The 23,283-nt window shown below is 35.0% G+C and overlaps 1 protein-coding gene across 1 annotated transcript in view; it reads right to left on the bottom strand.

The window, feature by feature from the left end:
• The window catches only part of LOC150105257 (116 kDa U5 small nuclear ribonucleoprotein component), a 358,330-nt gene that overhangs the window by 58,205 nt on the left and 276,842 nt on the right, over nt 1–23,283 (bottom strand). Inside the window, exons 18-19 of the mRNA XM_090394018.1 lie at nt 11,873–12,086; nt 7,584–7,671 (exon numbers count right to left, since the gene is read on the bottom strand). Coding sequence (XP_090250144.1) covers nt 7,584–7,671; nt 11,873–12,086 — 302 coding nt within the window. The remainder of the gene's footprint in view (nt 1–7,583; nt 7,672–11,872; nt 12,087–23,283) is intronic.

The raw sequence follows: 23,283 nt of genomic DNA, 5'->3' as shown, positions 1-23,283 counted from the left end.
AGCTCTTTGTTTTATGCGGACGATGTAATACTTCTAAATAAATCTGCTACAAGTCTGCAAGATTCCCTGACTAAATTGAATAACTGCTGTAATAGATATGGTATGAAGGTCAGCAATATAAAGACAAAGACAATGAAAATAGGCAGAATCGTTGAAAATGTCAACTGTGTTGTGAATGGAGAACCTGTGGAAAAGTAAAACATTTCAGCTACTTAAGCACGATTTTTAGTGAAGATGGTAATTTAAATATGGAAATAGACAACTGAATCAACAAAGCTGGTGTGGTGGGAAGTCAATTGAATAAATTCATATGGAATAAGAGAGAAATTAGTCGGAACACTAAATTAGCTGTATAGAAGACAGTGTTCAAACCAGTTTTAACTTACGGATCTGAGAGCTGGGTCAGAAGTAAAACACTTGACCAAAGACTAGAGACCACAAATATGAGAGTCCTGAGAAAGATTAGAGGCATGAATAGATGGCATCAATGGCAATATCATATTAAAAACGATGATATTAGGATAGAACTTGAAACTGTCAGCATCCAGGAATGCATTAGCAGATCTAATCTCACGTGGTATGGTCACTTAAACAGAATGGGCAAGGAAAGATTAGCAAAATAAGTGTTCTCTGCCAGGTTGGCAGGAAAACGACCCAGAGGAAGACCAAGATGTAGGTGGATTGATATGGTACAAAGTGCCTTAGACGATAGAAATATAAGATGTGATAATGTTGGAGTCTTGACAAGTGACAGACTGATTTGGAGGAAAATTGTAGATAGGAAGTTAGTAATGATGTAAATTTTTCATGTAGTACTATCATATCCTGTACACTACTTGAGGGTATATGGCAGGAATTTGATGATGGATGATGGAAAAAAATACAGAATCAGAAAAGACAATTTCTGGGCAGAAATTCTTCCAAATGGCTACGAAGTGAAAATAAACTTGATATTTGAATAGGATATAATGGGATTCATACAGTCCAAACAAAGGGCAACTGTTGCAACAGCATTATGGAGTAATTAGAAGCCTTAAACTCTTAAATTATACTTCTTCTTTAACTAATCAAAAAACAGGAAAGAGTAATAGTCCCACGAGGGAGGAGGGGAGTAAATGACTAAAATGGAGATTTATAACAAATCCTCTGGAGAATCCACGAGAGGTAGAAAGTATGTGTGGTAGATATTCACTGAATTAGATTCTGATTAAATTGGAACAGACTTTGTTCAGGATGCTAGAAGGATTTTTGGTGCATTTATATCCTATCCTATTCCCTCAGCCATACAGTTGGTGGGGATGGACATATGCTACCATACTAGGGAGATGATTAAGAGCTTGGTGGTTTCCCGTTGCCTTCAATGCCGTTGTATATTTTATGACTGTAGCTGTGTGTGTTCACGCGACTGGTTTGCCTGTTTTGAGGGATAAAAAACCCAAGTTACAGAGGAAAAAATCTCACTGCCTCCATATGAGACCAGTTAACTCACCTTTAGTCGAAAGAGACTAGATAAAGGTTCCTTATGTTACTGATGGGAATTGAACCTAGGTCTTTTTCTGACCAAAGGACTTCATCTATACTGACTGAGCTATGGAGGGCTCCGTTTATATAATTTAGGTGAAAAAATAATGTGCTTAATCTAAGCACATTATTTTTTCATTTGTTTGATATTATGAAGTGATTTGGTATTAAATTTTAACATTAACAACTGTTTTAGCTAATTAAAATTTAATACCAAGCATATGAAATAAATAATAACATTAACATGTGCTATTTATTTAATACTATTAAATGTTAATTATTATTTTTTTCTTTCTGAATTTTGTAAAGGTTAATAATAACAAGTACTATTAATAATCAGAAAAAAATTACAGTAAACAGATCATAACATTAACAGATATTAATAGATTACTGCAAAAGAAACATCTATTACTGTTGTATGTCTCATAGACTCCTCTTCCCTTTTTTGATTAAATTTTATTGTCTGTATTACATGAATTCCATAACTTTATCAGTTCAGACACTTGAAACCTTATCATGTTAAGATTTTAAGTTTTTCATGGTCTTGACACTTTTTTTTTTGTGTGTAAAATATGCTGTATTAATGAAATGAAAGTATTTGCCATGATATTACAAAGAGTACTAAGTGCCAGAAACAAGATATTATTTTCAGCCTATGCAATCTTCAATTTCATTCATGATAATTAAGTGTGCCAAGTACTGAGAAAGGAGAAAGTTGGCTGTAATTTAGAAGGCACCTCACTGCTATATTATTTTTATCAGTGGTGTGTTGCACTGTTCTTTACTGCTGGAGATATCAAGTTTGAAAAAAAAAAAAAAAAAAAAAAAAATGAAGCAGATGAAACAGCTGGTCAATTCCTTCAAATGATTATAGTGTGGTATCTCAGGCATTCTGCTTCCTACTCCCTTCTGATTGTACCAAAATTCTAATTGAACTGTAAGCAATATGAGGAATGATGATATTCTAAAATTAGCTAAAAGATGAAATCTATAGAGGCATCTGTAAAAGAAGTCAGTAATACTTAATGCAAATGTAACAATAATGTAACAATCTAGACTGCATGTAATTCCACTAAATAAATTATGAGGGACTTATATCCAACTGTCTTCAACCTTATCAGTTTTAAAAAGTTTCATAAAAACAAAATTCGGAATTCACATCCAGATCCAGAGGTTTCCCAAAATGAGAGTGTGTCCTCTTGCGAGCACATGGTATTGACATGTGCTCGCAAGAGGACACACTTGTGAGCACATGTCAACCATTTACAATGCATATTATATTATAGAGCCTCCATAGCTCAGTCAATATAGATAAAGCCCTTTGGTCGGAAATATCCTACTGTCTTCAATCTTATCAGTTTTAAAAAGTTTCATAAAAACAAAATTCGGAATTCACATCCAGATCCAGAGGTTTCCAAAATGGGAGTGTGTCCTCTTGCGAGCACATGGTCTTGACACTTTTTTTTAAAAAAAAAACTGTAAAAGGTTTTTCAATCATTTACAATGCATATTATATTATAGAGCCTCCATAGCTCAGTCAATATAGACAAAGCCCTTTGGTCGGAAAGACCTGGGTTCAGTTCCTGCCCATGACGTGAGGAACCTTCATCTGGTCACTTGAATAAAGATGAGTTAGCCGGTCTCATACAGAGGTAGAGAGTTTTTCTCCCGAATTAAGGTTTTTCTTCCCTCAGAACAGGCAAACCGGTTTTGTGAAAAGTCAAAAAATACATACTTAATCCCTCATTAGGAGGGCTCACCCAGTCCTAAGGAACAGTCGAGGAATGGGGGAGAACCCCACACGAATAAATAAATAAATGTATATTATACTTAAGAAGAAATTATATTCTTGTTTTAATTCCCAAGTGATGTAACGTCATGGCTTGTCTACTTGTATACACAAACTCTTGACTTCACATCAACTGCCTAAGTATTCCATAATGCAAAAACATTAAAGGAAGGGTCACTACCATGGATAAAACCTTTACTGAGGTTTTATGCTTGCATATAGGATTAAAACAATATATTTTTTGTCAAGTATAACACAACCAAGAACAAGTACAAAATGTTTAATCCTCATTTTCATATTGGACATATGAAAATATGTCCACATAATGCTCATCATAACCAAGTGGAAAAACTTTCCACAACTGTCTTTCATCCCCAGAGTATTTAATAATAAGGTGATACCATATGGGTGATAGTATATAGAAGATATATGACTTTGGCAGTGATTTAATCTTGGTATCTTACCTTCTTGGGTCTAGTTCCTACTGATGAGACTTCAATAAAGGTCAAAACCAGTAGTGACCCTTCCCATAATGTTTTGCATTATGATACATATGGAAGTAATCTATTTATTTGCATATTTTCTGACTGTGGGAAGGGGGGGGGGGGGGTCTTGGCTGGTAGCGTGGTTAATAGAGATGCAAGTTATAAAATGTTTGAGAATCTCTGCCCTACTTGCTTTTCTTTTCATCACTCTCTCTCTCTCTCTTTCTTTCTCCCTTCCTCTGGCATTTCTCATATCTGAGACTTTTTTCTTTTTTTTTTTTTTTTTAATTCTTAACCACTCCACCAAAAAAAAAAAAAAAGGCAGTCTTGACTACCATCAGTTTAGCAAATACATGTTACAGTAATTTGTAACAATGCTACAGCATGGTAAATACTGCATAAAAATTTCAGCATTTCTACACAGTCCTTAAGGAACTGGTAGTTTAATTTACATTTCATTAAATTCATATATTTTATGTGAAAAATATACAAAATTAATTAGGGAAAAAATCCTTAAGCTGCTCAGGATACTAACATACTATACAACTTTCACTAGCAAATCTCAATAAAAAATCATAAAATTTTTCACTTATTACTCATTCATCATCAAATTCCTGACATGTACCGTCAAGGGGTGTACAGGATATGATAGTACTACATGAAAAATTTACATCATTACTAACTTCCTATCTACAATTTTCCTCCAAATTAGTCTGTTACTTGTCAAGACTAAAACATTATCAGATCTTATATTTCTATCGTCTAAGGCACTTTGTACCATATCAATCCACCTACATCTTGGTCCTCCTCTGGGTCGTTTTTCCTGCCAACCCGGCAGAGAACACTTGTTTTGCTAATCTTTCCTCGCACATTCTGCTCAAGTGATCATAGTACCTGAGATTAGCTCTGTTCACGCATTCCTGAATACTGACAATATCAAGTTCATTCCTAATATCCTCGTTTTTAATATGATATTACCATTGATGCCATTGGTTCATGCCTTTAATCTTTCTCAGGACTCTCATATCTGCGGTCTTTGGTCCCCATTCAAAACACTCTACCTATTTTCATTGTCTTCGTCTTTTTATTGCTAACCATAATACCATATCTATTACAACAATTATTCAATTTAGTCAGGGAATCTTGTAGACTTGTAGTGGATTTCTTTAGAAGTATAACATTGTCCGCATAAAGCAAAGAGCTGACATTAACATCTCCAATTCTGATATCATGTTTAATACCACTTTCCTTCATAATGTGATCCATATAGATAATGAATTAACAGAGTGGATAATGTACATCCTTGTCTCACACCAGATTTAACATTAAACCATCTTCCTCTACTCCCTTCAATTCTAACTGCTTACTTGCAACTGAAATAAAAACTAAATATTGCTTGATATAATGCCCCACTGACACCATATAACTGTAGTGTTAAAAGCTTCTCTCTTGGCACCTTGTGTATGCCTTTTCCAAATCGACAAAACTTAAATACAGATCTTTGTTATATTCCCATGATTTCTAAATATTTGTCGTAAAGTGAAAATCTGATCCTGACAGCCTCTATTTGATCTGAATCCAGCTTGTTCTTCACCAAGCTTTTCTTCCACAATTCTTCTCAACCGCTTCTTAAGTACACTGGCATAAATCTTGCGCCCGAAACACTTAGTAGGGAAAAACCTCTGTAATTCTCACATTCAGTTTTATTTCCCTTTTTTATAAATGAGTACTATTAGAGCACTACTCCAATCATCAGGAATTTTTAATTACTCCATATTTCAATGATATCTTTTCCTCTTGTTTTCGTGTCACCTTTATCATCTCTAACTCCTTTTACAGCACACTTTCCTCCATTTCTAAGCTTCTTCAACCTCCAGAATATCTTACCACCTTCTTGATATTTATTTTCTATTTGATATATGACTTTTGTTTAGCTAGTTTTACACAGTGTTTAGCTCTCTTACATTTGTCTCTGTATTCTCAAAGAGCACAAGCTGACTTATTTGCCAGGAACTTTTGATATGCTTTCTTCTTTTCCTTCACTGGCTCTTTAACTTCTTGTGTCCACCATGGAGTTCTGATTTTTCTATCCTTGCAGACAACCTCATCACGTGCCTCTCTGGTTGAATTAATCAGGGTTTTTTTCAGGGCTTGCCACTTAATCTCCAAGGTTTAGTTCTTGTTCTCAAACCTTTTCATTTTTTTTTTTTTTCAATACTCTTTGTGTATCTATAGTCTATAGTTCACATCTGAGAGCTGCTCAACTTTTATTCACTTTAAAACTTTCTTACATGTCATTCTTTTCAATATGAAATTCAATTTTATCCTGCTCAAGACTAAATAGTGAATCACTTCCAATTTCAAATCCTCTGTACACTCTGGTGTCCTGCACCAGGGAGAAAACATCACTATCAACAATAACATAGTCAATGAGACTTTTCTTATTCTTTGCCTCTTCTCTCCATGTGAATTTGTGCACATTTTTATGTTTAAACATGGTGTTAGTAATAACCAGTCCATGTCCTGAGCAGAAATCCAACAGGTATTTGCCATTATTATTAGCTTTGCTCTTTTCTCCAAATTTTACCAAAATATTTTTGTATGTCTGACAATCACTTCCTACTCTGCTATTTATATCTCCAACAAGGATCAACTTTTACTTTTTCATTGTGTCAGTAGCTTTCGCTAGAGCCTCAAAAAATTCCTCCACTTATACCTTAGTAGAACCTTCTGTGGGACCATAGGCACAAATAAGTCTCATTGTCTAGTTCCCCATTCTCATATTTGCTCACATCACTCTACTTGAGACTGCCTGCCATTCAAGAAGATTAGCCTCATATTTTGTGTTGAATACTATGGCTACTCCTTCTTTTCCTTGATTGTCATTTCCTGAATATAACATTTTGTATTTATTGCTCAGAAAGATCTCACTAGTTTTTGTCTTTTTTGTTTCAGTCACCCCTATTATGTCAATCTGGTACTTATCTAATTCCTTAGTTAGCTCCATTTCGTTGCCATTCAGGCTTCTTATGTTGATAGTACTGTTTTTTAACTCTAGTGATGTTGAGTTGAGGTGTGCTTTCAGATTTGTTCCAGTAGCTAACTTTCTGCTGTTTGCCCTGGTTCCCTGGCGAAAACAATGGGGGCCTTGTTTAACCGGGCGACGCCCCAGCCGGCATGAAATTTTGTCATGTTGTACCATCATTTTGTATATTGGTTTAAGCCAATAAGAATGCAATTTGGTCGGCTAAATCCCAAATTGCCAGCCCATCCTCGTTCATTCAGTATCCAGGTAGATACCCAACAGGGTGCACCACGAGAAGGTGAGGATTGGACAATAGGTCAGAAGTCCTGGTCGGTTCTCCGCATTCCTTTAAAGGCTATGTGGAGGTCTCCTCTCAGTTGTACAGATTTGACCCTTAAGCAATTCATTTATTTTAAAAAAAGGGAGTAAAAGAACCTAGAGTTAATTCTCCAGGCATAAAATGTTTTATAAAACTCCTATAGTTAATTCTCAAGATATATGGGAATGATCATCATTATATGAAGCACTTTTTTCTCTCCCACCTGTTGAAATTAAAGTTCCTCATATAATCATGTTCATTCCTATAAATCTTAGGTATTAATCATAGGCGTATTATAAAAAAAAAAATTTTTTTATGCTTGAAGAATTAACTCTTGGTTTTCAAAACTTTTTCTTTTCCCTACTGAAATTAAAGGTAAATATATTAGTATGCTAGTATATCTTAACTGTTAATCAAAATACAACCTTCTGAACCAATACTAACGTTCTTCGCAAAGTGGACCTTCTCTTGTGGCCCACTGAAATCCCTGAATGATACTATCTTTAACCATATTCAAGAGGCCTTTATCAACCTGGAGAGGAAAAAATATAATAGTGAAATATGTAATCTAAGGAAGATATATAAATATATTTAAATATATTATTTGTGATGATGTGATTTCAACTTTTACAAATTTGATAAAAATGAATCCGTTTTTTCATAGTTATATGGTGTAAATTATGAAATTAACTACTGTGTTTGAGTCATAACTTTAATTTAATACAGACCAAGATAACCAAACATCGACCTTCATATTAAAGTAATCATCAAAAGTGCACACACACACAAGCCAATCCACAAAGTATGCAAAGTATCACTTCACTAATCTGTTCAATACTACTGGCTTAACCTCTGGTGAAAAACCATATCAAAAGCTAGAGTCCAGTTACTGATATGGCTAAAGAGCTAAATCAAAGCATAAAAAAACTGCACCAGTGGTGCCCTATCAATAAATGACATAAGAGCTGAAAGTATCAATATCTAAAATTACTGACTAGACTCCTGAAGTAGGGGAATTGCTAGAGAACTTGAAACAAAACTTATGTGTTGACTATGTGCCAGTCATATTCTTGAGATTTTAAAGCCATCATTTATTGTCGATATTAGGGTGACTGATTAGAATTTCAAAAGCTTCTTAAAAAATTTGCATTCATACCAAGTTTTAGTAAATACAAGGAATAGGTGCCTCTCCAATCAATTTGCTAGAGTGTATTTTCAAGGTATTTTCTGTAAGGTCCGATTTCCCATAATTGTAATTTGGGAAATCTCTTACACATGCACTGAATTCAGTAAGCCTTAGGTTAGACTGAGTGGGTATGGGAGAACTTAGTTATTCACATTTAGCATCACTGGACACAATACACCTGTACCTCAAGGGGTTTTTTGGGTGTGAAGACTTCTGCTAGAAGAAGTGGTGGTTTTATTCTTCCACAATTCTTGTCAACCGTTTCTGAAGTATACTTGCATATATCTTACCAGGAACACTCAAGTAGGGAAATACCTCTGTAATTCTCACATTCAGTTTTATTTCTCTTTTTATATATGGGTACTATGAGAGCTCTACTCCAATCATTGGGAATTCATCCCTCTGCCCAGGCATTCTGAGCTATGCAGTGCAGCCACTGTAAGACTTTTATACCACCATATTTCAGCATTTCTGGTCGATTATCATCTACTCCTGCTGCCTTTCCACATTTCAAGCATTTGATGGCTTTTTCTACTTCAAGTATGGATATGTATTCCTGACTGCATGCCTGGTCAGTGATTTTTACCACTGTGCTGTCATCACTTATTTCATTTAGCAGTTTTTTGAGGTAATTACTCCATACTTCAAGGATATCTATTTCTTCCATTTTCATGTCACCTTTATCATCTCTAACTCCTTTTACAGCATTCTTTCCTCCATTCCTAAGATTCTTCAACAACCTCCAGAATATTTTGTCACCTTCTTGATATTCGTTTTCTATGTTCCTGCTAAAGTCCTCCCATGACTTTTGTTTAGCTAGTTTTACACAGTGTTTAGCTTTCTTACATTTGTCTCTGTATTCTCTAAGAGCACAAACTGACTTATTTGCCAGGAACTTTTGATATGCTTTCTTCTTTTCCTTCACTGCCTCTTTAACTTCCTGTGTCCACCATGGAGTTCTGATTTTTCGTTCCTTGCAGACAACTTCACCACATGCCTCTCTAGCTGAATCAATCAAGGTTTTCTTCAGAGTTTGCCACTGAACCTCCAAGGTTTGGTTCCTGTTCTCAAACACTTTCATTTTTTCTTTAATAATCTGTGTATTTTAGTCTACAGTTCACATCTGAGAGCTGCTCAACTTTTATTCGCTTTAAAACTTTCTTACATGTTATTCTTTTCAATATGAAATTCAATTTTATCCTGCTCAAGACTAAATAGTGATCACTTCCAATTTCAAATCCGCTGTACACTCTGGTGTCCTGCACCAGGGAGAAAACATCACTATGAACAATAACATAGTCAATGAGACCTTTCTTATTCCTTGCCTCTTCTCTCCATGTGAATTTGTGCACATTTTTATGTTGGAACATGGTGTTAGTAATAACCAGTCCATGTCCTGAGCAGAAATCCAACAGATATTTGCCATTATTATTAGCTTTGCTCTTTTCACCAAATTTTCCTAAAATATTTTTATATGTCTCACAATCATTTCCTACTCTGCTATTTAGATCCCCAACAAGGACCAACTTTTCCTTTTTCATTGTGTCAGTAGCTTTCTCTAGAGCCTCAAAAAATTCCTCCACTTATACCTTAGTAGAACCTTCTGTGGGACCATAGGCACAAATAAGTCTCATTGTCCAGTTCCCCATTCTCATATTTGCCCACATTACTCTACTTGAGACTGACTACCATTCAAGAAGATTAGCCTCGTATTTTGTGTTGAATACTATGGCTACTCCTTTTCCTTGATTGTCATTGCATGAATATAACATTTTGTATTTATTGCTCAGAAAGATCTTACCAGTTTTTGTGTTTTTTGTTTCAGTCACTCCTATTATGTCGATCTGGTACTTATCTAATTCCTCAGCTAGCTCCATTTCTTTGCCATTCAGGCTTCTTTTGTTGATAGTACCGATCTTTAACTCTGGTGATGTTGAGTTGGGGTATGTTTTCAGATTTCTTCCAGTAGCTGACTTTTCACTGTTTGCCCTGGTTCCCAGGCGAAAACAACGGGGGGCCTTGTTTAACTGGGCGACGCCCCAGCCGGCATGAAATTTTGTCATGTTACCATAATTTTTATTTTGGCTTAACCAATAAGAATACAATTTGGTCGGCTAAATCCCAAATTGCCAGCCCATCCTCGTTTGTTCAGTATCCAGGTAGATACCCAACAGGGTGCACCACGAGAAGGTGAGGATTGGACATTAGGTCAGAAGCCCTGGTCGGTTCTCCGCATTCCTTTAAAGGCTATGTGGAGGTCTCCTCTCAGTTATGCAGCTTTGACCCTTAAGCACCAATTCACAATTATGGAACTTTCTTTTGAATTCCCAGAAGTTTCACACTCGGATCATTTATGAAATTATGACAGAAAAGCTGGAGTATAAGGAATTTTGTGCCAGTGGGTCCCAAAAATGCTGACTAATATGCATAATAAACAGCAGAATCAGCTCAAAAAATTTTTGGAGCATTACGAAAATGAAGATGCACTTTTATTTTCACACTGCGACCGGACTGGTGAAGGAATGTGGATTTCATGCATAAACATTGAATCAAAACAAGAATCGATGCAGTAGCGCCATTCATCATCTCCAAAAGCAAAAAATTCAGACAGATACCTGTCAGTCAAAAAACGATAACCACTGTCTTTTGGGACTGAAAAGGGATCTTGCTCATCAATTTTCTTCAGGTGTGGAATCACAATTAATGCAGATGTATATTGTGAAACACTGAAGATACTCAGACGACCAATTGAGAACAAAAGACGAGGAATGTTGTCATCAGGGATCATGCTTCTGCATGGCAATGTGCAGTTCACACTGCAGCTCGAACTGTCCAGCAAATTCAGAAGTTCAGGTGGGAACTTTTCGACCACCCACCTGCCCTGCAATAACCTGTGACTACCAATTGTTCCTACATATGAAGCAGTGGCTCCCATCTCAGGACTCTGAAGAAGATGAGGAACTGAAGAACAGCATGACTCAGTGGTCGAACTGACTGGCAGTTCGACCACTGAGTCATGCTGTTTTTGATGACTTTTGATGCAAGTATGAAGAAGCTGGTGCCATGATACCAAAAACTGCCTGGAATTCAATGAGACTATGTGGAAAAATAAAGTACATATGTGAGTATTTTAGTGTATAATGCAACTTTTTTTTCTTCTCTATCAGTTTTTATTTAAATTCTTGACTGGACTTATAACTTTCAGTAATTTTCACTGGTCATCCTACAAAATGATGAAGATTGTCTATAAAACTTTTAATATGTTCAATTTTAAAAGACTGTTCACCATAGCATAGCAAAGCAAAGTTTCCACACTATTCTTATGAAGTCTATGTGTTTTGTAGAGAGACAGAACTGTATTTATATCCAACTGTAAATAAAGCACCATAAATTTGCTCTGACTTTGAAACCCTGCCAGATAGCACAGCTTTTTTCTTCAAATGAATTAATTTATCAAGTTTTTCTCAGTTTAAAATATTACATATTAAAAAAAAAAAAAAAATTAATCTTAGTATAATCAAGTATGCTTTTATGAAACCATCCTCACCTCAGATGGAAGTGTATCATCAACTAAAATGTTAGGTCCAGTTGCATCTGGTCCAAATGCCCAAATAGAACGAGCAGCCAATAAATCCCAATCATATTTGTGCTGAAAAAATTCTCCTAATCTTTTACGGTTCCAAGAGATCTGAACTACTTCATTTTCTATATCTTCTGCTAATCCTTTTTCCAATGGTTCTGCAATCATTGTAAGCTTATTTCTAAATACAAGCAAGTAAACAAAAAGAATGATTATAATAAAAAAAAATCATTGAAGTTGGTTATTTATTTATTTTTTATTTTTCTAATAATAATAAACCAATAGCTTTTAGGGGGGGGAAAAATAAACAAGAAAGAAGGAAGACAGAGACAAAAAATTTTGTTTTGCTGAATTGATAAGTGAATTCTTAAAGGTTTTGAAAATTTTTATCTAAATTAAAACTTTCAGCAAATCTTATATATTGAAAATTAACACTAAACTAAATTTGGTTTAGCAAGTACTCTCTCACACACCAGGAGTGTGACACAACGTCTGATGTGAGACCACCACCACGCTTACTGGAAGGTTGAAGTGGCTTGAAAAATTTCCTTGTCTGGTAAAGAGCAAAGTTTCCAGATTTACAAAACAAAAATGAAAAAATATATAAAAAATAATAAAAATAGAAAAACAAAACCCTTAGTCCACCCACAGTACAAATACACTATACGTTTGCAACCTTTCATGGATGAGAGTCAAATAAAAAAAAGAGAACTAAAGATGTTTAAAGATATTTACTTTGTCAGATAAATACCATTCCATTGCATCTTCCATTTATAGATTTGGCTAAATGGTATTAACCAAGTAACAATTTTCTTCAGAAAACAGATAAATCCTACCTCTATGGGCTACTATGGTGTTCAGATAAATGTTTTCTGCTGAGACATGGTCAGAACTAGATAACTGGTAGGAGGCAGACCTCCATATAGCCTTTAAGGGATGCACAGAATTGACCAGTGCTTCTGATCTAATGTCATATCATCATCTTTGTGTGATGCACCAGTCATTAAGTATTCACTGGATACTTAATGAAAGAGAATGTTCTAGCAATTTGGGACTTAGCCAATAGCAAACTGTATTCTGTATTGGCTTAAACCAAAAACAAAATGATGATATAGCATGATGAAACTGTAATCTGATCATGGATTAATCATCTGTTTACACAAGGCCTCAGTTGTTTTCATCAGTGAACCAGGGTGAACAGTACAAAGTCAGCTACTGGAGCGAACTCAACAGCAGAACTGAAGACAGGCACCATAAAAAGTAGCAGTGGAAAGGAAGTTGAACAGACAGAAGAATTACACAAGTACCATGCCAATATAAGTGGCATTACCAAGAAAAATAAGACTAAAATATGTGAGCTTTTGCTAAGTAATAAATATTAGATGCTATATCTAGACAAGGAAAAGGAAAAAGCAAAGAGAAGGAAATTGACATAAAAAGAAGAATAAGAAATTAATACCAGGAACAGAAATGTTTTACATAAATTTGGAGAAAAGAGCAAAGCTGGTATGGTTTGATTGGGGTTTACTGGTGAAATGACAGCAACTGTCATACCGTACCAATGTAGTAAACAAGGTAACAAGTAATAAATAGCATCTTAAATAGATAAAAATGATTAACAAAAAAGTAAATCATTAGAAGATGATCTTCTTGTGAGGTATTGAATAATAAATAGTAAAATTAATAAATAATATCTTAAGTACAAGAAGACAACTAATATGAAAAAAAAAACTTTATATAATCCATGTACAGTTTATATATAATTTCTACATGATTATAAATCTTAATCCATTGTAGAAATTTAAAAACAATGAATAATGAAGTAATCAGATAAAATATGAATGAATGTAAAGGGATTAGGTAAGTTATTACTAACACTAAAATAGTAACTGCACTCGATGAAATGATAGCAGTAGATTAGGATATGCATGACGGATAACACAGAATCACAGACCTCACACACATTCTTGTCATCACCCCTCAACAGAAAGAAGTGTGAGATGCCTGTTACTTATTCAGGGCCAAGCAAGGAAAACTTCCTCTTTATAATCCCTGAATAAACTAGACAGAATAACTTAATTTCTAGCTTGATCTGGTAGAGCTTGTTGTTAATCTCTTTAGTCCATAGTGTTTGCAACTGGGATAGTAGTCTTTGCCTAATAATCTACTTGTAACAGGTGTAAGGGAAAGATCAATGATAGTATCTTAGAGAATGGGCTGCAGCTTTGTTTTCCTTAATCCCAACATGGCTTGGAATCCAACAGAGATGCACATCCAAATGGAACCTCCATAACTGAATGAACAGATATTGGTTCCAAATGAGCAATGGATGTTACTGTTGCTCCATATTTCTTATAGTCTGTAGAGAGCACCACAAGTCTGTACAGATAATGCAGGTTCAGTAATGTTTCAATTTCATGCAGTTATTGTAAGCTTGATCATGCAGCTGAGCAATGAAGTCTAGGATCTGATTAAATATTATGCTATCTGAAATTACAGCTAGACCCCACTAGAGACTCATTTCGAACCATCTGTGTAGACAAGAATAAAATCGGTTTTCTATAATGCAAGCAGGAAAGAGCTTCTGATAAAACAGCTGGAGAGGTGAAATGTTTGGGTAACCAGGACAAAGAAAAACTGCATGGTGGTATGCAGGTGTGCCGTGACAATAGTGCATTTAGTGGCATCTGTGCTACATTGTCTACCCTGATATCCAGAGCTTCTAATGACTTATTACACATACTGGATTAAAGATAGTTATTGGAAGTTCTTCCACTTGGTTATAGTATAAATTAAAGATAACTATAAATTTAAAAAGATACTATAAATTAAAAATGGTCAAGGGATAATTTGACCATTAACATTGGTCAAGTTATCCCTTACTCCAACTCATATTCATCAGAGAAATAATTATCATCTTCTAGCTTATTTTCATATCATTAATATATATATATATATATGTTAAATAACAATGACCCAGCTACAGAACCCTGTGGTATCTGCATACTTTACCTCTGATACCTATCTTTCAACCACTTATTATGAATATGAGCAGAATTCAAAATCAAGACATCTATAACAGGTCTATGCTGTCCTCTGTAGAGAATCCCACTGCTGTCTACCTACCTCAGAATGCAGTTCCTAATCATCCTCTCTAAAAACTTGATTACTACAGCAGAGATACTGGTTGGTCTATAATTTGCTGCATCAGTTTTAGCTTCACTCTTGTATACTGGAATTATCTTGCTCTCCCTCCACTTGTTAGGAATCATACATGCGTTGAGATTTCTGTTAAACAACCAGATCATTAGCACTACAAACTCTATTTGCATGTTACTGCAACATCTGTGCTGATATTCCATCTAGTTGGAATGCTGTATTCAAATCAAGCTCTTTTAATAGCTTTTATACCTCTACCTAAAATTTTTTTATCCTTTGACATCTAGAGCCATTGAGTCTGACCAGAATGTATATCTTACTGAAATGATCACTTAACTTCTAGTGGAGTTCACTTCAGTACCATCTGTAGTTTGTAAGGATCTTCTATGATTACTCATTTTTTTACTTGCTAGAAAGAAATAAAATTCTCTTGGATTTCCTTTGGCTTGTTTAGTTACTTTTTCATAATCCAGTTTACTCTTCTTCACCATTGCTGTCATTCTCCTTGCCTATTACGAGGGTGGTCCGAAAAGTTCTCAGCCTAACAATGAAAAAACAAATTTATAATTTCAAAATTATTTTTATTTTTCAACGTAATCTTCGTTAAGACTTATACATTTATTCCAGCGATATTCCAGTGCCATTATCCCATCCCTGTAGCAGTTCTCAGTACGTTCTGCAAAATACTCCTCTAGCTGCAATCACCTCTTGATTCGAAGAAAAACACCGACCAGCAAGGAAGAGTTTTAGTTTTGGGAAGAGATAGAAGTCAGAGAGAGCCAAATCTGGGGAATAGGGTGGATGTTCCAATAATTCATAGTGCAGATCCCTTAATTTTCCCATTGCCAAAATACCTTTGTGGGCAGGTGCATTGTCCTGATGAAATATGATTTTTTTTCTTCTGTAAACAGGATCTTTTCTCACGAAATTTTTCATCAAGTCTAGTTAAAAGATCGGAATAATATTCCCAGGTTATTATTTTACCTTTTTCAAGATAATTAATAAACAAAATGGCTTTAGCATCCCAAAACACCGACCATGACCTTTCCTGCTGATAGAACAGACTTTGTCTTCTTTGGAACTGAACAACTGGCTTTTGTCCACTGTTTTGACTGCTGTTTGGATTGTGGTGTGTAATGGTGAATCCAAGTCTCATCCATAGTAATAAATCGATACACAAAATCAGTTTTATTCTTGTTACTATGCTCCAAGCACTGTTCAGAGATTTTCACGTGAGTGCATTTTTGATCTGCTGTGAGCAAGCACAGTGCCCATCTTACACAAAGCTTTTTCATTTGCAATTCTTCATGCAAAATTTATCCTATGCATTCTTTTGAAATGTCTATAGTCTCAGCAATTTCACACACTTTGACTCACCAGTCATCCAATACATATCGTGCACTTAATCAATGATTTCTGGTATTGTTACACTTTCTGGATGTCCTTCATTTGGATCATTTATTTATTTATTTGAAATTCATAAACTTTTATGAACTTCAAATAAATTTCTTTTGGTGTTAAACCTTCTTTTACAAAGAATTTTATAATCGCACAATACTCAATTTTATCCATTTCAAGGGATAAAGACAATACTTTTGCTTCAGACAGCTGTATAAAATAAACTACTTGATAGAATGACTTGCAATTTCAGATGGATGCTTATGATAGATGTACCAACTTAGGAAAAAAAAAAATCTTGTCGATAGTGTTGCCATCTATGGTAGAATCTGAGAACTTTTCAGACCACCCTTGTATATGCAAAATATTCATTCTGCCAAGACATGCATCTTTGGCACCATGGTGATATGTAATTATTGGTTTTATATATTATTGGAATAACCATCACAAGATGCTGGGCTGTTCCAGTAATATATGAAACTGATATCTTATATTTTACTTTGAAAAAAAAAAAAAAAAAAAAACACTGTGGTTTCTGTTAATGATGTACTGGTTTCAAACATTTCAGTAGATGGACTTGGTATTTGGCAGATGGGAGGGGAATTGTTTTCCATACATTGTTTATCTGTAGAATTCTGTAAACTTATTTTCCACTAATGTCAATTTTGACCTTAAAAATCTTGCAGAAAGAGCTTTTCCCACTATCTGGGAAACATTGAAAACGGGGAATTCCATTCTACTAGATTTCCTTTACATTTCCATAAAAAACATAAGAATACATTTCCTAATAACTGAAAATGTGACCTAATAAAAATGCTTGCAAGTGTTTTCTCAGCTAATTTTAAAATGTATATTCCCCCTGATGTAAGAGGGGAAGATCTTAAACTTCCTATTATTTGTATCAAAAATACAGCAACTTGACAGACAGTCTATATAGCATTTAGATTATTATGTAAATAAAGAGTTTAATCAAAATAAGCTCGGGTTTTTCGTCCTGTAAACTCAAGAAAATCGACCGTAGAACCCACATTATTTCAGACATTAAATATATTGTGTTAGGGTTAGAGACCACGAGATGGCGGCACATTTGAGCCGTCTCTCTTCACTGCGTACCGCTTAATTAGTGATAGCCTTGGGCCATCTGTCTCTGATTGGGTACCAGTGGAGATTGAACTGCTCACTCAGTCTCCAAAAGTTAGATAGGGCTAAATGGCCTCGCCTACTCCCGTATATACGGGAATAAAAAGGCGTTAGCTGATTTTTTTTTTTTTTTGATCAAAATAAGCAATTAAAACCTAATAAGTTTCATAAGTCGTAAGACCATGAAATTGCTGAGACTATAGACATTTCAAAAGAATGCATAGGATAAATTTTGCACGAAGAATTATAAGATGGGCGCTGTGCTTGCTGGGTGTACATAAAAGGTACTGATGTCAAAAAAAAAAAAAAAAAAAAAAAAAAAAAGAGAGAGAGAGCATAAATCAGGCCTGGCAACAAACAAAAATATCATATATTGATTGTAACTGTTTTACAAGAAAATTTAAAGTCTTGCAAATGCTTAGGATCCATACACAATGCAATAAAAATCAAGGCTTAATTTTACATCATGTATGGTCTGCTTTCATCAGAAATTTAACTGCCAGGGACCTAGGATATAACACACGTGGTACCTCAGAATATAATATTGTATATAGCAACAACTGGCAATGTTCCAACACGCATACAGTAACAAATTTACCATTTGTATTCTGGTTTATCAATTATATGTTACCGTTGTGAAGTTATCAAAAACATCTAATATGTGTAATTAATTGTTAATAGGCTTTTATGTATCACTATTCCTGATGATGCAAGTCTTACAATGATGCAACTTATGAAACTTGTCAGGTTTTAATTACTTATTTTTATTAAGCTCTTCATTTACATAACTTTCCACAGAAACTTAAGCTTGAATTCTTTTTCTCATTTGGATCCCTCCGGTCTGTCCTCCCTAGTTGAAATCACCCATAATGGTAGTTCTCTCTATACAATTCACAATCCTTTTCAGATGATCTTGGTCTATAACAGCACAGGATTGTGCATTTTGTCTTGTTCATTTCTCTCATATCAAATAGCCTTGATTCTGGTATGACCATCTGTATGAGTAAAACACTGCCTTCTCTGTTGTACTCTTCTCTTTCTACTCTGTTGTCTTCCATCCAGTCCATCTATCCAACAGGCAGAAGTAACCAATGGATTTAAGTCTTTGCAATTATTAGTAAGTGGTCCCATCCTTCCTGAATAAACTAAACTCGTTGCATTCTCTTCCTGTAACAGTATTCATTTCTGTCAGCTAGGTTTCACTGATGCCAATAATTGTTGGTCTCGACCAACACTAAGAACTCCTCACCTTAGTTCCTGATGCTTCTGGCATCAGTGTATATGCATGTAAATTGATCACTATAGAATGGTCTCTAAGTTACATGAACACTATGATCAGCAGTGTATCCTCTAAAGAGTAATGCAGATCATTATGATTAGTAGTAAATATGTTAATTTAACTGCTGAAAATCAAGAGGAAAAAAGAGAAAGAGGTGTATTTTCAAAAAGCTACAGCCAAAATGAAATTTTTGCTGAAATTTTTACTGGGATTCTTCATTGCTAGGTCAATTAAGAAATATCTTTTCAAAGCATCCAAGACGTGCCAGGTTGTACTATGGCTGGGTAGAATGATGAGAAGAGAAAGTTATCATTGATTCAAATACTTCCACAGATAGTTTTTTGCAGAAAATAAACAAGAAAACGGGATGCAGGGAATGAGCAAAGAAAAAGAAATATTTATTTGGTGAGTTTTGAAGCCATTATGAACAAACAATGGCTGGTCTGATGCATGTGTTTTAACAGATTAGAAACAAGCTGTAGGATTATCAATGCAAATTCTGATGAGTTCTATGGATATATCCACAGATCTCTCACACACACACACACACACACACACACACACACACACACACACACACACACACACACACAGTGGAAACTGAATATATTTTTTTTTGAAATTGATCATTAATTAATCTAATTGTACTCTTCAGTGAAGAATCTTTAAGGAACTCTTATGGAAAACCACACCAAATGTAAAATCTGTATTGTTTGTATAGAGTTTTAGTTCAAATATATATAGTTCAAAGATATTGCCTGAAAAAACAAAGAAAGACTGTTTTGTGAATGCTGAAAAGGTAATATTTGTGATGAGGTTATAGTTATTTCTATTAGAAAAATCTCATACTGTAGAGATTTCAATATTGCCAAAAGTATGACTAGTAGAAAAGTGTTTTTTATTTATAAGAAATAAGCTAGGTTGAGTTTAACAAGCATAATTATGAAAATCCCACTGATGAATGGTTTTGAACATTGGAATTTAGGGAGTAGAAGCAAATGCCCAAGATTGATGAGCAATAGTTCCCTCCTTTCCATTCAGGACACTATCTATCCAGTTACTAGCTCGGCACAAATACATAGCAAAACACCCCACCAAATACTGTTATGTACTCCCAAAGGGATATATCAGGATACAAAGGTAGTCATCATCGTCAGCCATTTTCTGTCTGCTTCTGGATGAAGGACTCCCTCAAAATCCTTCATTCTATTCTTTCTTGAAGTTTCCTATGCCACTCAGTTCCAGCCATCTCTTTAATCTCATCCTCCCAACATCTCTTTGTTCTTCCTGTAGCTCTCTTTACCTCTCTGGGATATCATTCTGATATCAACTTCATCCCAAAGATCCAAATGACAATGAGCAGGTCATGTTACTTCTTGCAATATGACCTGCTCATTGCCATTTGGATCTTTTAATGGCTGTTGTAATGTTTTTCACCCTAGTCTGAGCACTGATTCAAGTATTTTGCTTTCTACTTAGAATGGTAATACTGAGTAATTCTCAACTTGTTGGTCAATTTCTGAGTCAAAATCCACTTTTCACTTCCATATGCCATGACTGGAAGTATACCACTATCGAATATTTTTACTTCAAAGCAGATTGGGATGTTTACTTTGAGTGCTTCATGGTATTTTCCAAAAAGTTATCCAACCAAGTTGAATTCTACATATAATTTCTTCAATACAGTCTCCCTCTACTATGATCTACATCAATTTCCTGGCGTTCCATTAAAAAGTTATCCAACCAAGTTGAATTCTACATATAATTTCTTCAATACAGTCTCCCTCTACTATGATCTACATCAATTACCTGGCGTTCCATTAGAATTGGCTTTTTGGTGATGTATTTATTATGCATTATTTTTGTTTTGTCTTTATTTATATTTAATCTTTTCTTTTTACTTTCTACATTCAATTTATTCATTATTTGTTGAAGTTCTTCTGCAGAGTTTCCAAAAATAACATTCTCATCAGCGAATTGTTGGTGGTTTAGTTTTTTCCCCATTTACCATAATTCCTCTATTTGTCCAATTCAAGTTTTTAAAAATTTCTTCTAGGGCTGCTGTAAATAATTTAGGGGAAATGGCATTTCCCTGTCTAACTCCCTATTTTATAGGAAATTTCATATTTATTCCTGATTTTACAGCTGCACTTGAATTTTTATATATCTTCTTCCTCTTTATAGCACTTTTTATTATAGCTTGGTGAAAAACCCTGAGTTTCCTGGTGAAAAAAATCCCCTACCTCTGTATGAGACTGCCTAACTCTCCTTTAGTTGAAAGAGACCAAATAAAGGTTCCTCACATCTTGGATGGGAATCAAACCTATGTCTTTCCGACCAAAGGGCTTCATCTATACTGACTAAGCTATGGATGCTCTAGGTGAATTTTTATATATATGGCTATCAACATAAGTTTTTCAGTTCCTTGATTTTTAAGAAATGTCAGGCCTAATGGTTTTCGGTATTCATTTGTCTTTTCAATGATTTCTCTTATTACATATACAAGGTGATTTAAAATTAAAGTTTAAGGCCTTGTGGAGTGCCATCTAGTGAACCAAATGCTTCAAAATTTTGCAGGAATACATTGTGTGGCATGCAGAGTGATATCTGAGGGGAAAAAAAGTTGTTCCAAAATTTACTATGAGAGGAGTTGTAAATATCAGATGCATGGAATTTGCATATCGTGCAACTTGGCAGGTGCCAGGAAGGTTTAAAAAGATAAAAATGGGATTTTTCTCTTCATTCTGGTTGTTAATATTTTCCACAGATAACTAACATTACCCCAATGTGCTTTGCTTATGAAGCTGTAATACTTAAAACAATTACAATGCTGTTGCTGTACCCCACGAATTTCATTACCTGAATAAATGGTGATGAGGGTTATTATCTCCAAGTGCTCTGCAATGAATGATTAGTCATTTTGAAGAAATGGATTGTTGGGAGTTAAACCTGCCAGAGGTCACAAAACAGTCAGTTCACAGCAAGTGAATGAAGTGGCTACTGCATTTGTGGGGCAGGCCATGAATAACAGTGTATAACAGTGTAGCAGCCCTACAACAGTCTGTAAAAATTCTATGGATGATTCTGCATTTCTACCCATTCAAAATAACCCTGACACAGGAATTGCACCTGCATGACTTTGAAAGTCAAATAATGTTTGCTTTAATAATCCTTGCTTGAATGGAGTTGGATGCTGCGTGGCACAGATGATTTTTCTGAGGAGATGAGGCTCACTTTCAAGTGAATGGATCTGTGAAGACCCACAATTGCTGAATATGGGCTATGCAAAACTTACACACACACACAATCCAACAAATTCCTTTGCATTCACCCACAGTTGCTGTCTGGTGTGAATTTACAGCTTTGTTTATCATTGGAACATTCTTCTTTGGGGATATTTACCAGTCAGGTCCTGTGACCTGCTCAGTTACTGCTGAGAAGTATCATGATAAGATAAACAGTTTTGTACTACAGCTGCATGGATTCATTCATTTCATGCAGTATCGGGCCTCCCTCCACACTTTGATCAATTTGCATAGGAGGTTCTTTGGGAAAATTTCATGGAAGGTAGAGTGATTAGCACTGCATAATCACCTCGTTTATCTGATCTGACTCCCACGACTTTTTTCCTCTAGGGATTTCTCAAAGACTGGGTTTATCAGTAATCTTGATAACTTGCAAGTGCTTAAAGACAGCATAAAATAGCATGTGTGCAACATCAGTTCTGACCAGATGCATTCTGCCATTGAATGCTTGCAAATGATGCAATTTGTGGCATATCAGGAAGGGCAGCACATTGAGAAGTACAGCCTGTGAATGCTAATGGAAGTGAATACAAATGTGTTATCTATGCTTATGTACCAATGTACCGAATGTAAATGTACCATCTACATTTGGTACATCATGCAGTATCCCCTGGTGGTGAATTTTTAAGTACTTTTTTCGGATATTGCTTCTTCATGATGCACAATGTATTCCTGCAAACTTTTGCAACATTTGGATCACTGGGTGATGCTCCACAAGACCTTAAAGAGCGACACTTTAATATTAATCACTCTGTATATGACGAATAGTACTGTAATTTTTTCTGAATCCTTGTTCTGGAGATTGGCAAAAATCTAGTTTATTTTGTATTCTGTTGCTGAATGTCTAGAAAAGATAAATTGTCTTTTTCAATTTCCATAGTGAATTGATTCAAGGATGTAAAGTATTTATAGTTGGTAGAGTTTCTTTATTATGAGGCCAAACAGTTGATGAAAATTTGAATGTTTTTAAGGAGAGTGCTGAAGCCTTGCTTCACTGCCTGAACTCAAATCAGAATGACTACCTATTGTTATCAAAAATATGGGAAAGTCTGATTAAAATAACGCCTCATTTTTAAAAAAATCTTTATACTGTTATG

This window comes from Typopeltis vanoorti, chromosome 6 (genome assembly GCF_054136105.1).
Source record: "Typopeltis vanoorti isolate ZY-2024b chromosome 6, IOZ_Tvanoo_1.0, whole genome shotgun sequence".
NCBI classification, from domain to species: Eukaryota; Metazoa; Arthropoda; class Arachnida; order Uropygi; family Thelyphonidae; genus Typopeltis; species Typopeltis vanoorti.
Note: the sequence above shows the minus strand (reverse complement) of the source record. Positions and strands in the feature narration are given on the sequence as shown.